This window comes from Vidua macroura, chromosome 19 (assembly GCF_024509145.1).
Source record: "Vidua macroura isolate BioBank_ID:100142 chromosome 19, ASM2450914v1, whole genome shotgun sequence".
NCBI classification, from domain to species: Eukaryota; Metazoa; Chordata; class Aves; order Passeriformes; family Viduidae; genus Vidua; species Vidua macroura.
Window position 1 is genome coordinate 9,251,738 of NC_071589.1, and position 15,372 is coordinate 9,267,109.

Here is a 15,372-nt window from a genome sequence, read left to right on the forward strand (position 1 = left end):
CTTCAATTTTAGAGTGAGCTTCTATTGAAAGTGTAGCTCTTAGTAAATAATAACACACAGTTACAGAGTTAAATGCAAACTCTTAAGCAGAATTAAGCGACTTTATTTAAAGATTTCCTCAGAGCATGCAGTCCATTATGCCACCCTAAAAATTTTAGGACAGTCAAGGTGATGTATTTATTGTTCCTAAGTTCCCCACCCTAATACCAATCAATTTGGGCAGTGGCTGCATTGTCCAAGTGATAGAGACCAGGAGGTGAGGTTTGTAGTCAGTAAACTCTGCTCATGAGGCAAATGAAGTGAACAATGTCTGAGTGATAACATTAGGCTAAATGCTCATCTCCCTGATTTTCTGTAACCACTACAGCTCCTTTCAACATCAACCAGCTCTGTCACCACGGGATGGACACAGCCATTGCAGCCCAACTTTAGTGAGTTTGTCTAGGTAATATCCAGCAACACTGTATGGGGAGGTGTTTGCACTCTGTGTGCCATGGGAGTTGAGTTTTGAGAGGGAACACTAAGCACTTCTGTAACTGAATTCCAAAAATAAAAGGAAGCTGCCAAAAAGTGCATAGGCTAATAAAAACTTAGTATTTTTTGTAGTCCTTCTTCATTGATAATGCCCTGTATCCACCTCCTGCAGGACAGAGACAGCAGATGAGCACAGCTGAAAATAAATGAGACACATGTGTGGGAACAAACTGGGGCAACAGTTAAGGAAAAAGTGACTTTGCTGTCATTTCATATATTTTCTTGACTTGTTTAATTTAATGAGTTATGTTCTAAAAAAGCACGTTTTGGTGTTTCTGTTGTCCCTGAGCTTCTCTCTGTGTGCTGGTGATTTACTGTGTGCAGCCCAGAGCTGGAATCCACTTTTCCCTCTGCTCAGGCAAACCCTTCTGGGCACACATGTGTCCATCAGACCTGCTCATGTGGGAGTGTGGCTTGTGATTCAGCAGCAAAGACATTGATGCACATGGAGCAGAATTTAAAATTTGGGAATAAATTAGCTAGGTGGCTTGAACATTTGTCATCCCTGGTAATCAGGAAATAGATGGGCAAGGAAATTGATGGAAGTAGCATCCTCCTAGCCCTTGGCAGCCATGAATTTCAGACTGTGCAGGATGATTCCTTTCCTAAGCAGAACTGAAGATGTTTCAGCAGTTTCGGGGTGTAAATAATGCTGCAGTTCATCATCCATGCTCCTTGGGATGGATCCCAGCCAGAGTTAGAGCAATGCCCTCTGTTCAGGGCACTCTGAAATCCACTGTCAGACCAGTTGGTTGGAGGGAAATTCCTCTTTATTCCTGGGTGGATGAGCTGCCATGAGCTCCTTTGGGGTGAGTCAGCCCTAGGTGCTGCTGGAATGATGAATTCAGGGCCTGGTCAGGGGTAGAGCTAAATGAGACAACCACAATATTCACCCTCAGAGACAGCAGTAGTGGTGGGTAAGAAAGATTTAACCTCCCTTGGCAGTTTGGGCACAGCTGCTGAGGAGGCTGTGCAGCTGATAAAAGCAGCCTAAACTGCACAGAATTATCCTCAGTTCACCAAAGCTGGTGTGGAGAAGACCTGAGCAGGTCCAATTCCCACTGAAAGCCTGGGGTGAGAAAAGGAAGACTTGTCTGACTCCAGAGGTCATGGTCTCACATCCATGAGCAATTCTTTCCTGAGTCTGGGCTGGTAAGCTGTAGCTGGTGCAATCACACAGATGAGTTCCATAAGCACACATGAATAAATAAATAATTTGGCTTCTTATCAGCTGGAGGGATTTTGGTCTTTGACTCTGTTTTTGTGATTGTTCACTTGGCTGAAACTCATTGCATCGAAGTGTCTCTTAAGAAGACCTTTTAGCCCCAAAGTCATATTAATATTTAAACTGTTGTTCTCAAGCAGTGCAACAGCTGTGTGATGTGAAATAAAGATATTTTTCTGTCTTTCCCTGAGCAGCTCTAAAGTATCAAATGGAAAATGGAGAAGAAGGGGATATTTTTTTTTTCTGCTATGACTCTTATATAAAATACCAAATACTAACAAATCATCCCCAACCCTCCTCTGGTGCTATAGATTTGATCTTAGCAAAACTTTGTGTATCACTGAAATGCACTCAAATATTGAGGACTTAAAAATAAATTACTCTGGGCAGAAAATGTTCCTGAAAACATTAATTTCTGCAGTTGGAATGCTGAAATGCAGTTCAGATCCATCCACTGTTGAAACCTAAGCTACATTTCTATAATTTAGAGCACTTAAAAAAATTCATAAATATATATATGGATGTAAAAATAAATATAGACACAGATCCACTTCATTTATTTGTTTTGCTTTTGCATATAAATGAGCCTAAAATCATGGTTTTCACAACTGGGAAATGCATAAATGTATTTGCATAGTTGGCAGGGCTGAATGAAGGCAGAGCTATGACTCTACCATGAGGCTCCTGCTCAGACTTGAACCTGGCCCACCTCAGAATGGCCAGTAAATGTCAGAATTGGGAAGAACAAGATGTCACATGCCTTGGAACTGTTCCCTCCCTAAAGGCATAGAATCTGCTGTACACAGTTTGTATTTCAAGCTTTTCTTTGTACCCAGCGGAGTAGAACCACATTTTCTAAGTGAAAAATGAAATTCTGGTTCCTTCATGGGACTCTAGGAGATGTTCAGCCTTGATCCATCCCTGTCAGTTGCTTCCAGGAAGAATTTGCTCTGTGAACATCACAGTTGAAAAAGATGTATTTTATCTCTTTTAAGTCGTTGTAGTTTCATTTTTATCAAGGTGAGGAATCAACACACCCTACTCTGAGTAGGACTCTGACAGTTTGGGATGGTCCATGAAGGTTACTACATCTGCAGCCTCAGGGCAGATGTTCAGCAGCAAGCAACTAAGAAATGAAGGAGTAAATTTTATACAGGTTGGCCTCAGATGTGTTGTCATTTCCCAGTAAATTAAAGAGTCTTCCACTGGACCTTTAAATTTATTGTCCCAGTATTATTCTATGATTGCAGAAACAGCCTGACCCTATTTTGCTGGACTCTTCCATTCCCTACAGGGGAGAGCCCAGTGCTGCTCCTGTAAGGACCATGGCACCAATAAATTGAGCACAAACCCCTTTTTGTGGCTTTTCCTGGGGCTGCTACTTAGTGTTCCTCTTTCTTTTTTACTGTTTTTTGGGGTTTTTTTCCCAGAACTTTTATCAAAGTATTTGCCAGGGAAAAAAAAAAAAGTGCTCTGTTAATTACTTGTGTGCTTATAAATCATATTTTGGTAATAGAAGCACAGGAGTTTATTACTGATGCTGGAACTAATCCTATACAGCTTATGGGAAGTAGATAGAAGTATATCCTGCACTGATGGAATATTGAGCTCTGTTGATATGTGGGCAGGAGAAGTGCTGTGAATCAGATATTCCAGTCCATTTTGAGAACTGGTCTCAGTTTTATGGACACTACAGGCACATATTCAGAGTCACACCAAAGGTTCTTAGCAAATCTCTAAGCCAGGTTCATTCTGAATATCTGAAGCATTTTCCTGAATTCATTTCTTGAAATCATTCAATAGTTGCTGTTTATTCTGACAAATACAAAATACAAAATGAAGCAATGTTCTGCCTGACTTTGGTCTAAGATCCCCTGTATTTAAGGTTGGCTCACTCAATTTAATAAATAAATGTGCATGATGCTTGTGTTATATAGAAAGATGCCCAAATGGATCTTTAGATCCAAATCTCCCCTAATGTGGAAAAAATAAATGCACTTCAACTGATCATTTTTTACTGAAAATAACAAAATATGAAGATGAGCTTGAGATTTGGAATAGCATTAGTGCTCCAAACTTTTGGTTTCATGTTGAGCTGACACTGGGTTGGCCCTGCTGCTTTGACAGAATAAGGAGAATTTTATTAACTCAGAGTTCATTGAAACATTTTCTGCTTTTTACTGTTTTTCATTTTAGTGCACATCTCTGCTCCCAGACCTGAAAAAGGATTAAAATGCCAGATAGGAGACAGATCACTCAGCATTTCTAATCACACATCAGAAATCTCAAGATACATAGTTCTCACAAGATTTTCTTCTTTTTGTAGACCATAAAAGGATCAGATAACCTTCTAAAATCCACTCTGATCTCTTCAGTCATTAAAAAATAAGTTCTCACTGAGAATCTAAAGTAGGCTCCTACTGCAGTGATCACATTCAATCAATCCAATTTCACTCCACTGCTTCAGAAATTATTTATGCATTAATTCACTGGGAGTAACAGAAGTCTTCATTCAAAACAATATTCTGACAATTGAAACAGGGCTGGAACTATTGAAAAAGAAAAAAAAAAAAAAAAGCCCTGGAGTACTGCAGGGGAACATTTCCATATACATTATATCATAATTTCAGATGGTTATAGGCAGTTTCTTTGTAACTCTTTTTCATATTAATGTTTCAGTAATGCTCCAGAGCAGCTATCCTGTCATTGTGAGTGGAAGAATGTGCTCACCTGCTCAGTCTCCCTGAGAAGCAAAGACTGAATCATCTAAACTGCAAATTGGTAAGTTTAGTTTTGCATTTTCCATTACCTTCATCATTGTAAAAGTGAATTTCAAATAAAGCAAGTGACTTGCTTTCAGGGAGCATTCTGGAAATTCCAGTCTTGGTAAATAAGAACTTTTGGTGCATGTTTTCCTGCAAGGTAAGTCTGGTGGAAAGAGCCAATTAGTTGAACTGCCAAAGTGCTTAGTGGCATTAGTGTAACTACTTCATGTCCTATTTATCTGTCTGTGATAAAATCTTTTGGCCTTGCTGAGGAAGTTGATGCTCTCAAAAACCCCAGCCTTTCCCTTTTTTCAATGAATTCTTGTGTCTTTAAAATTAGAGCAGATGTTACGTATCTATTCTTTATAGAGAGACACTACATTTCTGGCCCTGGGCACAGTCTGCTTTTTCAGTACACTTTGTACAGCACCTAACACATAGTTCCCTGTGCTGCTAAAGATCATAAATGTAGGAAGATAATGTCATGCCTTGGAGTGATGCTTTTACCAATTGATCAGTCTGCGGCTTAATTTGGGGAAACTGAACATGGATCAAATTATTTACTCTGAGAGGGAACAGCTTCTGCAAACACACAAAATCTTCTGTTAGCGTCTGTGTGTGGATGGCAGGCAGAAAAAAGCCACAAACCACTACAATGTGCTTGCAGGAACTTCCAACCATTTCTTTCTGTGGCATAATGAAGCACAACCACACCTACACCCACACTCAGAGCAGTCTGCAACCCAGAGAGGGAAAAATCAGCCATTTGCTAAAGGTCTTTATTTTATGGGATAGAGGTGACTTCTGATTTTGATCAATTAAGCTGAACATTTTAAGAAAAGGAGTAAAAAAACAAGCAGGAGGAAAGGGATGTGGTGCTTCCAGTCCTTGTGGGCTGTGATCCTGGTTGAGTGCAGAAACAGTGGCATCTAGTGGGCAGCTGCTCAGCTCGGAAAGGCACTGGGTGTAAAACAGGTCAATGATTGGAGCTTATGATTATGCTTATCATGGATGAAAGTTTTTCCCAGGTCTGTGTTAATCCTTTTCTTTAAAAGCATTTGGAAAACAACTATTTTTCCAGCTTTTCCACCTTCAGTATACAACTTTCAGAATGCTTATTCTTCTGGTTTGCAGTCGTGTAGGAAAGTCCAGCATTTTTTCTCAAGATTTTAGACATGGAAAAAAACAAACCTGCAACTAATCCTTGAACACACTTGATCTAGTTCAACTATAGAGGAATTCAAGCTCAGCAGATCTTTGAATGAAAGATCTGTGTAGAGGAAGAGACCAAAAAAAACCTGAAGGACTCTGAATAAAAGCTTAATTACATAATTCTGTAGCTATAACTAAGTAAAAAATTATGCAGTGTTTACTTTTTATGCTAATTATCTATGAGTTTTTCACTGCTGAGTCACAATAAATGCTTGAGCTAATTTATTTATACCTGATCCTAAGATCCTGTTCTCTTGTTAATTCACTGGATTCTGTGTAAAACACTGTGTATTTTTCATGGACATACAGAAATATACAATAAGCAGAATGAGGGGATGCTGCATCCATGGCAATATTCTAAAGCAGTCACACGCCTTCACTCTCTTCAGCTTTCAGTGTTTGCCAGTGATGAGCAAACTTATGAAAGTCTGCTGTGCTGTGCTGTGCTGGCCTCCTCTTCTCTGGCTGCCTCTCCCATAGACTGGAGGGTGTTTCTTGTTTACTTGCAAAATTAATTTCTATGAAGGGATGACTTGCCTTCTTAAATCTGGCAGAGGGTGAATGTCTTAAAAAGCAGTAACTGGGCTATGTTCTTCATCATCACAGGATTCCAGAGGCACTCATAGGCTTTAGTCTCGGTTTCTTTTATTATTTTTAACTTCAACATTTTTAGTTCATTCTCCTTTCTTTCATACTCTTTTTTCCTCCCTTGATTCCTTATGTTTCAAACTTTCCTATATGGTGTCTGCTGCTTTTCTTGCCTTGAGGGACCAGGAGGTTCTTCAGTGGTCAGTTCTAGCCCAGAACAGAGGTGTAGATATTTATTAGAGAGATGGATTTGGTTTGAACGTGAGTGCAAATATGAGTTGGCTCCTTTGCCCATCAGCCTGACACCAACGTGGGCTAAAGGCTCTTAGCACTACACCATAATTCCTTCTCTTATGAAGTGGGGAAGAATGTGGATCAGTGATCAGGAAATACTTCATCTTTCAATGTTTGTAGTTTTCTCCTTATTAATTAGACTTTATATTACTTAACTTTTGGAGATACCTACGTGAGATCCGTCGGCCCTCATGTGGAAAAGCAAACTGCAAAGCAATGAACAATTTCTATTCCATGTTTGCCTTAGGATTAGCTCAGTGTTGCTGAGAAGAACTGAGCAGAACCTTCTGCTTAACCTTCCCAGTTACCTTAAAAATGGCTGAGTATAACTAGGTGGGAGTTCTTTCATTTCAAATAAGTACTTGAAAAATTACTTTCACAGGGTGACAGTTGACATAATTGTCATTAAATTAATTTTTTACTGTGCAAATAAAAACAGATCCAGGATTTCACCTAGTGACTTTAACTCAAAGAGATATGCAAATTTAGATCTCTGTATTGAGAGAGTTATGAATGAAGCACACAATAGCAGCCTGATTATACTTTTTCACACTCCCAGATTTAATCTATGATTTATCTTGGCAGTAGAGGAAAGCAAGCCTTTGATGCTTTGAGATTTAAATTATTTCCTTGGAGTCATCTAGGAGAGCTGCTTTACTGGAAGAAAAGTATACCAGAAAAACTGTTGATCTAGTCCAGCCTGTCGAGTGCTCTGTAGCACTAATTACCTTATAGATATTCATAAAATTGTGTTTTATTTTACTCCCAGTCCTCAGGCTTCAAGCGTGACTGCAGTGAAGAGCTCTGAAAGTTACTTTGCTCCATTCATAACTAATTCTGTTGCCATTACAGATCACAGCAGTCATTTAAGAGCCATCAAGCCATTTTTTGTGTTGTTTTGCAGGTATGATATATTTCCCATCTAGCTGTACAAGATATTCTTTTCCAAGGTATGAGTTATAAAGGCACACAGGAAGGAAAGGGCTGGCTAGATTCAGTTGCCCCTCCTGGCAGAATTACAAGGGAAAGGGATACTTGTGCAGAGAAACTACACAATTGTTAGTCTGCACCATAGGGCTTCCCAGCTGCTAGAAAGTCCTCTGATGTTGCCTTAGTACTTCACAAAACTGAGCCTCACTTCCAGTGAGTTTTGTCAGAATATAGTATGGGAGACCAAGGGAACAAAATCATCTGCAAATGGAATTGAGTCAAGCTTTTATTATGAAACAATACATGAAATACTCATCAGGCAGTAAGACATAGTGTTACATAAATGTTGTGTCTTCGTGAAATATTGTTATTTAACCTAGAAAACTGTAAATAAGGATTCCTCCAAAGCCCAGAAAGCTGGCCTTCTCTTCATGTTGGTATTCTGCAATTTTCTATTGACCTCTCCCTCCAAGTTCCTTTTGCTTCAGACAGTCTAAACCTGTGCCCTTGAAAGGATCTCTAGGACTAATACGTTGTCCATAGCTCAGAAACTGTGGAAACCCTCAATTCAGTTATTCATGCATGCAATCATTGCTGGTAGAAAATACATGGTGGTCTATAACTCATCAAGCCACTTAGAGCTGGAAGTTCTGCTGGACATGAGGATTGCACTGTACTGCAGAGAGGTTCTGCTCTACAATGAGCACGTGGCCAATGCAGGAATAATCTTGTCCTCCTTAACACAATCACGTATAAATCCATGTAGAGATCTGCAGGAAAAAAGAAAAAAAAAGCAGAATATCAAAATCTCTGCTGACATTGGCCATACTAATAACATCTTAAGGGGTTCAAATAATTTAAACACTTTTCTAACATTAATTCTTCACAGTGGCCTGGGAACAGCTGTTGGGAAGAATTCCTGTAGCTAAGTGAGCCAGCTTTCAACTGTGTCTCAGCTGGAAGATTTTTTTGGAAATTGCCAACTTGCCTCCTAAGGCCGAAGTTTGGGAATGTTATGTTTTTGTTTTTAAATGAGTTTCAGACCTTTGTTTTATTGTGGATTAATAGAGCCCCACTGAAGTCTACCACAATGTCCCAGTTTTTAAAGGTATCCAGAGAGGTACAAATAGATAAAAGAATGTTAAGCAGATGAACTTTCTATCTTTTGAAACAGATCAGCTGTGACAGATACCATCTCTGTATTGTGCTGCTTAAAAGCTTTTGAAAATATGAAGCTAAATCTGCAACTTTCATATTAAAAAAAAGCCTCACTTTTATGGTGATGATTCAAACTTATCTCAGTTGATAAATTTCATGTCTGTTTAAAAAACCTCCTTGCAAGTCCGACTGCATCCTGAGGATCTCCAGGATGACAACTGAGTTTAATCCCGCCCCAGTCCCACTGAGAGCTAAGTGAACAAGTACAAGACTTAAACAGAACAGTTGGAAAAAGAACAGAAACAGACAGGAGGGAAACAGGAGCAATCTGAAGCCACATTAATAAGAATGTTCTGCAGTCACCAGATTACACCCACATAGCAGAGGAGTGCATAACCAGAGTTCTATCAACGTGAACAGAGCAGAGTGACAGAGCAGAGCCTGGGATACTTCTGTTCCCTGCCCCTGATCAGCTGCCCAACACCTTTCAGCACAAGGTGCTTCCCCAGCCTTTGGTTATTCCCTTCTCTCCCAATGTGTGGCTCTGCCTTTCATTATGGAGAAAAAACTATGCACTGTAGAAGAAATATGTATAAATGTATATATACCAGCTGCAGGGTAGGTAAACCCATTAGATTGGATGCACCAGATCCCTGTTGCAGTGTGGGAGGCAATGAGGATTCAGCCAGTGTTCAAGGAATTGTTCTTCTGATCTCTGCTCCAAGCGCTGGAGGTAAAGCATATACTCCTAGTTAAAGAAAAGAAAAAGTAATTTAATTGTGTGATTCACTCAATTCTAATGTCAGGCCAGGGACCCAAGATACTTTCACAGCTGATGTAAGAGCCATTAATTTATGCCTTAAATAATCAAATATAGTGAAATGTTGTTGCTGGTCAGCTTGCCCCAGCCATTACTAAATATTGCCCTAGCAATATTTAGTAATGACATCATCTCCAGAGCAGCAAAGGTGTTGAGCAAGAATTATACAACAATATTCATAAATTAGGAATTCTGTATACACATTTGTTATTTGCATATCAACATAGAAGCCTTTGTTGGGCCTTAGGGTACAAAGGATTCTCACAAATAGATCTGCTATAGCCCCTTTTGAAAACTGGTTCCTGCTGCTTAAAGAACATTAACCCCTTGCAGGATCATGTGGCAGGACTGAAGGATTCTGGTAGGTAGCACACACTACATACACATTTCCCAAGTCACAAGTGCAGCTGGTTTATTTACCTTACTCTAAAAATTTATAAATCTAAAAATACTTGCAGCAAGCAAATTTAAGCTCTTATCTATGCCAAATCTATATCTTATAAAATTACAACAGCTTTATTAAACCCCATTTGTAATTCCTTCAACAAAATAATTCTGTTTTTATTTTAAGCATAGGTTGTATGAATTTTCAGTACGTATTATGTTAATAATATTGAAATAAGTTAAAACATTTATTTTATTTATCACCAATGCTGACTGGTGATAAATAAAATAACATGTATTTCCTAAACCAATTTATAGAGAGAGGCTTTGGTCTCAGCAAAAAATTTATTGAAATAAAGCAGGCTGTGTACCAAAAACTTGACCTCCATCAGGGACAAAGTTTACTTTTAAAAAGTCCCAGTCCTAGTGGACTCATAAGCTTTGTGAACACCAGATACATTTATTCAAACTAATCCCCCATTGCTTTGCAGAGTGGGCACTGTTGGAATGGAAGCTGTAGCCTAAACCCTTTGCACTGGCCAAGTATTCCAGCATCAGGATCCTGCCTTTCACTGGGCTTTCTCTGCTCAGAGCACCAGGAGACTTGGCTCAGATCTCTGGGGAGAGACTGCCTTAGGAACTGGCAGGGAACAGAACTATGTGACTGAGAAGATGCCACATTATCAAAAGTAGGATCTCAGTCAAATTAAGTTTAAAATGTGCTGATAACATAAATTACATTTTCTTTTCATAATCAAAGGGGGCTGATCTTTCTGTCTGTAACTGAACAGGTTTTTGACTCAAGCAGCACTGTGGAAGTCAAAGAGTGTCACAAAGAATTGCAAATTACATTCCCCAGCTCAGCATGATCTGGCCCGGTACAAACAGCTTGTGCTTAAAACAGATGAACAGAGGTGGGTTCATCCCAGCATTCATTTCATTCTGCTACAAAGCATCCATACAAAATCAGTTTTTCTCCTTGAGTCCATGTGCACAAGCTGTGCACAGGGATGCAGCAGCCTTGCACCTTTATTCACATGGAAAATCTCCACGTTCCATAGGGCAATGAGGGTTGTTTTTTTTTTTCAGAAGATGTTTCCTTTTCTACTGAAAACCTTGACATTTAGAGAGCAAAACAAATATTCTTATGTTTGGATTTTCTTACAGAGGGTCAGCTTTGCTTTCTAGATAAAAAACAAAAGAAAATAAGTAAAAGAAGGTTGGAATTTCTCAAAAAGTGTTTGCTCCTAATCGTGGTAGGATAGAAAGTGGCAAGGACAGAGCAGCAGAGTCAGAAATCCAACATTTGTTTAGCCCTGAATCCATCCTGTCCCCACACAGAATCATAGAATTCATAAGGATCACCAAGTCCAACTCCCTGCTCCTCACAGGACCAGCTAAAACTAAACCATAGACTAAACAGTGCAAGCATGCATGTAGCTTCTTGCCATACAGGAATTACCTCAATCCAACTGCTTCATTTATTCCGTATTCAATATTTGTTATATTTACCACATAACCTTAATTGTGGTGGTATATTAAGCATAAGCACAGATGGAAGCTGTACTCCTGTTCATTTGAAAAAACTACAAGGCTTATTTAACAACTTAGAAACCAAACCAGTCCTGAGTGTTGTGGGCAGCAGTGCAGCCTTCTGGTTTTTGGCTGTGTTGTGCAATTTTCAGTGTACAAGGTTGTCAACAAGCACGGAGCAATATCTGTGTGACAGCTTTGGTTTGTCGTGGTGTCCCCTTTGACAAACAGTGTGTTCACCCAGTGTTGGGAAGGTGGATTCTTTTTGGCTGGTGCACATTACCCACTGGAAAGGGAAAACCAGACACTGTTTCTACAATCCTGCAAGGCAGGTAGTGCTCTTCATGTCCTATGGAGTCCAGAAATGTTCAGCACCTTGCTAAACTGAGCCCCCTGTGCTCATCACGTGCACAATCCCTTGTGTGCTCCTGGCTTCTGTGGGTTTTGCCTCTTCAGAACCATGTAATTTTAGCTCAGTTTATTTACTTTGGAAAGAAATAGGCAGTAGTTTTAAAATACCTTAAGTACCCTTGATAAGTGCAGGATTATGTGTTAAGTCTTGTCAAAGCAAGGAAAACAGAAGGCTCTTTAATTCTTTTTCTTTTGTTGTAACAGGATTTAGAAATAAATAAATGTAGATATTGCATGCAAACCCAAAACTGTTGCATTAAGCCAGCAACTAAAAACTCTTTACAATATCATAAAAAAACATCCTATCTGTAGCATCCATAAATAAGTCAATGAAAGTAAGTAATTTTTAAAGCTGGTTGAGAACTACCTCAGTCTCCACACTGACCACTGACTCCTCCATCTCCTCTCTGTCTGCAGTGCAGAATGTACTGTAAGCAGAAGACCTTTCCTGTTACTTAGTTTTTCAGGAACAAGCTGATGAAATCCACATCTCTATAAATTAAAAGCCACTTTCTTCTCAATAATTTGATCCGTGTTTTTGAACCATGATAAATAATCTTCTCATTCTGCAAGTGAAAATTTCCTGAGCAATACTCAGTACTTACAGAATGCTTTTAACTGTAATTGAAAGAATTTAAAGGGTTTTTTAATATTTCATGGAAGAACTCAGCTGCTTTAAAGGGTGATATTCATAACATATTGCCTGGAAGCAATAGAAAATTAATACTAAGGACAAATGTTTTGGGGGATTTGGTGTTGGGTTTTTCAGTTAATGCAATTTAATAGTAAATGTTATAAATCACCCTCATTGGCTCATCAGGGAAACCAGCTTTTCTTGGTCTGTCTTCACGACGAGTCCTCAGCATCTGTTTGGCATCTTTATCAGACAAAATTGGTGAAGTGTCTAAAGAAAGAATAGCAGAAATTAATTCCGAAATGATCAAAAAGTTAGTATTTTATCTATCAGTTGTGAAATGAAATGTCTCCAAACCTGATTTTTTTTCTATAAACAAAGTGCTCTTTCATTACAGCCCCTTCCCAGGAGCTATTGCATTCCAAGAGATAGGAGTGGAATTTTAAACAATTTTTATACTTTTGTTTTCTCTTGTCCTACTAGTATGAAGCAAAGCCCACATATTCATGGTACTATAAAATGAGGAAATACAACAGCACCATCAACCACTGGCATTAGTTGCTCTTCCAACTCTTTGTTCTTTTCTGTATTGTTTTATAGGATTTTTTTCAAAGTAATGAATTAGATACATTGCAAAGAAGAGATTGCATTGAACATTCCACTTGCAGGACCTTGGTAAAATAATATTTAAATAGTAAGCAAGTAAAACTAAAATTTTGGGGTTTACAACAAATGACTATAGTGTGGTAATGCAGAGAGTTAAATATCAAATACAACATCATGATTGTTAAAAATCAAATCATGGAAAGCCTGCAATATAAAAATAGTTGAGTGTTAAAAATTAAATATATTAAAATATATTAATAATGAATACTAAAATAGAAGGTTGACAAACTAGTACTTCTCATATGCTCTGCAGCTCTACACATATGCGGGTTTGTTGATATAAACTCCTACCTGTAACAGTGGTCAGCAGGACCAAAAAGGAGACAAACACAAGAAACGTCTTCATTTTGATTCTGCTTTCTCTCAGTCTGTTCCAAAATGAGCCACCCTGACCGAGGCATTTGCCTATTTGAAGGAGCTACGTCAGTCCCAAATGTTTGTTTATGCTTTAATTTGAGTGATAGTATGATTCTGAAGACATCTGGTCTGAAGGTTTGAATTAGTCTATTATCTGCTCACACATTCTCTGCATAACTCTTTTCCTGAGGGAAAGAAAATAGAAGGCCCTTTTTTCCACCTCAGGCTTCAGAGCTACACTGGCTATTTTAAACTTGTGAAAATAAAGCCTATCCCCTTATATTTAGCATGGCAAGCAAAGGTTTTTGGTGCCCAAGGTAAACTATTGTTTTTTAAAAGAAACAACTGGCCAGTACTTTTAATCTCAGAGGCAGCTGCAAAGGGGCCCCTTTTTCAAAGGTTGTCTCTAACTTTGCTCCAGCAGAGAAGTACTTACTAATGGGGTTTAACTCTAGCAAAGCCAAATTATGACTGCTGAGAAATACAGCAGAGTTTTTTATCAAATTAATAGAACCATACAAATGAAAACCCACATAATTCTCCTCCTTGCACAACAAGTGCAAGGATTATAAAGCATATTAATCATAGTGTTAAGGATGTAGGTTAGCAAATGTCACTGCAAACAGGTAGTTTTGGCCTTGAGAAATATCTAGAGCTCTTCTGGGCAGTGCAATGCTGAACACGTGGTACCAGCATTACCAGTTTGTAGGGCATGAAATACATCCCTTCAACTATAACATGTAAAATAGGTAGTTGGAGTTTATTGTTGGCTCTTACATGAGGGAAGTGAGGAATTTCCTTGGAAACCTGAGTGTTGCCCAACTGTGCAGTATGTGCATTTTTCAATGTTTTTTTTTAAGATACCAAGAGCCTAGAATCCAATAAATTTTGTAAATGCTGTATGGATTTACATCATTGCTCACTATACTGTTTTGAAAGTGCAAAAACCTGTAGGTTCTAATGGCAGCCACTATTTTTAGAACTGCTCCAGGGAAACAATTGAACATGTAATGACAGAACAAAAATTATGAGGGGAAGGCATTTATGGCTGGGCAATAAAGCACAACCATGGGGAGGACAAACACAGCACAAAAGCACAACCTGGCAGGACATCACTGGTCTCCACAACCACCTGAAATGTTGTAGTGAGGTGGGGATCTGGCTGTTCTGCTGGGCTAACAGAGGACATGGGGAAGTGGCCTCAAGCTGAGACAGGGGAGATTCGAAGATTACCATCGTTTGGTGTGGTCAGGCTTTGGAAAGGGCTGCCCAGGGAGGGGGTGGAGCCCCCATCCCTGGAGCAGCTCAAGAGGCGCTGGACCTGGCGCGGGTGCTGCGGTTTAGAGGTTACAGCGGCAGTGCCGGCTGCACGGTCGGACCGAGTGATCGTAAAGGCCTCTTCCAACTCTGATGACTCCATGATTCTAGGGCAGAACGAAATTATGGGGGAAAACATTTATGGCTGGGCAATAAAGGCACAAACACCGCAGTCACTCGGCACCAAGCTAGCGTGGCCTTCGCCTCGGGTCTGAGCCCGACAGAGCTGGAGCTGGAGCTGGAGCTGGAGTTGGAGCTGGAGCTGGAGCCGGAGCGGAGCCGCTCCGCCGGGCACTGTCGCGGCCGCTGAGCGCCGCTGGCGACATCCCCGCTGTCGCGACAGACGGGGGCGGGCGGCGCCCGCGTCCTGGCAACGGCCCCGGGCCGCTTCCGCTTCCGCCGCCCCGCGCATCCCGCGGCGCCGCTCCGAGCCCGCCGAGCGCCCCGGCCCCGGCTTCGCCGGCAGCTCCCGGGCGGGCCGAGGGCCGGAGCTCGCTGTCCGCTCCGCCCCGTGTGCGGAGGGGCCCGAGGCAGCGGCGAGGGG

At 40.2% G+C, this 15,372-nt stretch overlaps 1 protein-coding gene and 1 long non-coding RNA gene across 4 annotated transcripts; one reads left to right on the plus strand and one right to left on the minus strand.

Annotated features, from left to right (window-relative positions):
* Positions 1 to 4,491: 4,491 nt before the first annotated feature.
* On the plus strand, positions 4,492 to 5,821 carry LOC128816633 (uncharacterized). The gene is made up of 3 exons (XR_008439976.1): positions 4,492 to 4,540; positions 4,620 to 4,681; positions 5,659 to 5,821. It is a non-coding gene; the product is annotated as an uncharacterized LOC128816633 (long non-coding RNA).
* A 2,012-nt stretch (positions 5,822 to 7,833) lies between these two features.
* Positions 7,834 to 15,187, minus strand: C19H17orf67 (chromosome 19 C17orf67 homolog). Of its 3 annotated transcripts, none has more exons than XM_053994757.1 (5): positions 14,644 to 14,836; positions 13,446 to 13,696; positions 12,658 to 12,758; positions 9,315 to 9,454; positions 7,834 to 8,318 (listed from the first exon to the last, which is right to left on the minus strand). In XM_053994757.1, the coding sequence occupies exons 2-4, from the start codon at positions 13,498 to 13,500 to the stop codon at positions 9,338 to 9,340; spliced, it is 273 nt and encodes a 90-aa protein (XP_053850732.1). In that variant the 5' UTR covers positions 13,501 to 13,696; positions 14,644 to 14,836; the 3' UTR covers positions 7,834 to 8,318; positions 9,315 to 9,337. The 3 variants fall into 3 exon arrangements, with proteins under 3 accessions (XP_053850732.1, XP_053850733.1, XP_053850731.1); XM_053994758.1 differs by having other exon boundaries at positions 14,745 to 14,818; XM_053994756.1 differs by lacking the exon at positions 13,446 to 13,696 and having other exon boundaries at positions 14,745 to 15,187.
* Positions 15,188 to 15,372: the final 185 nt, after the last annotated feature.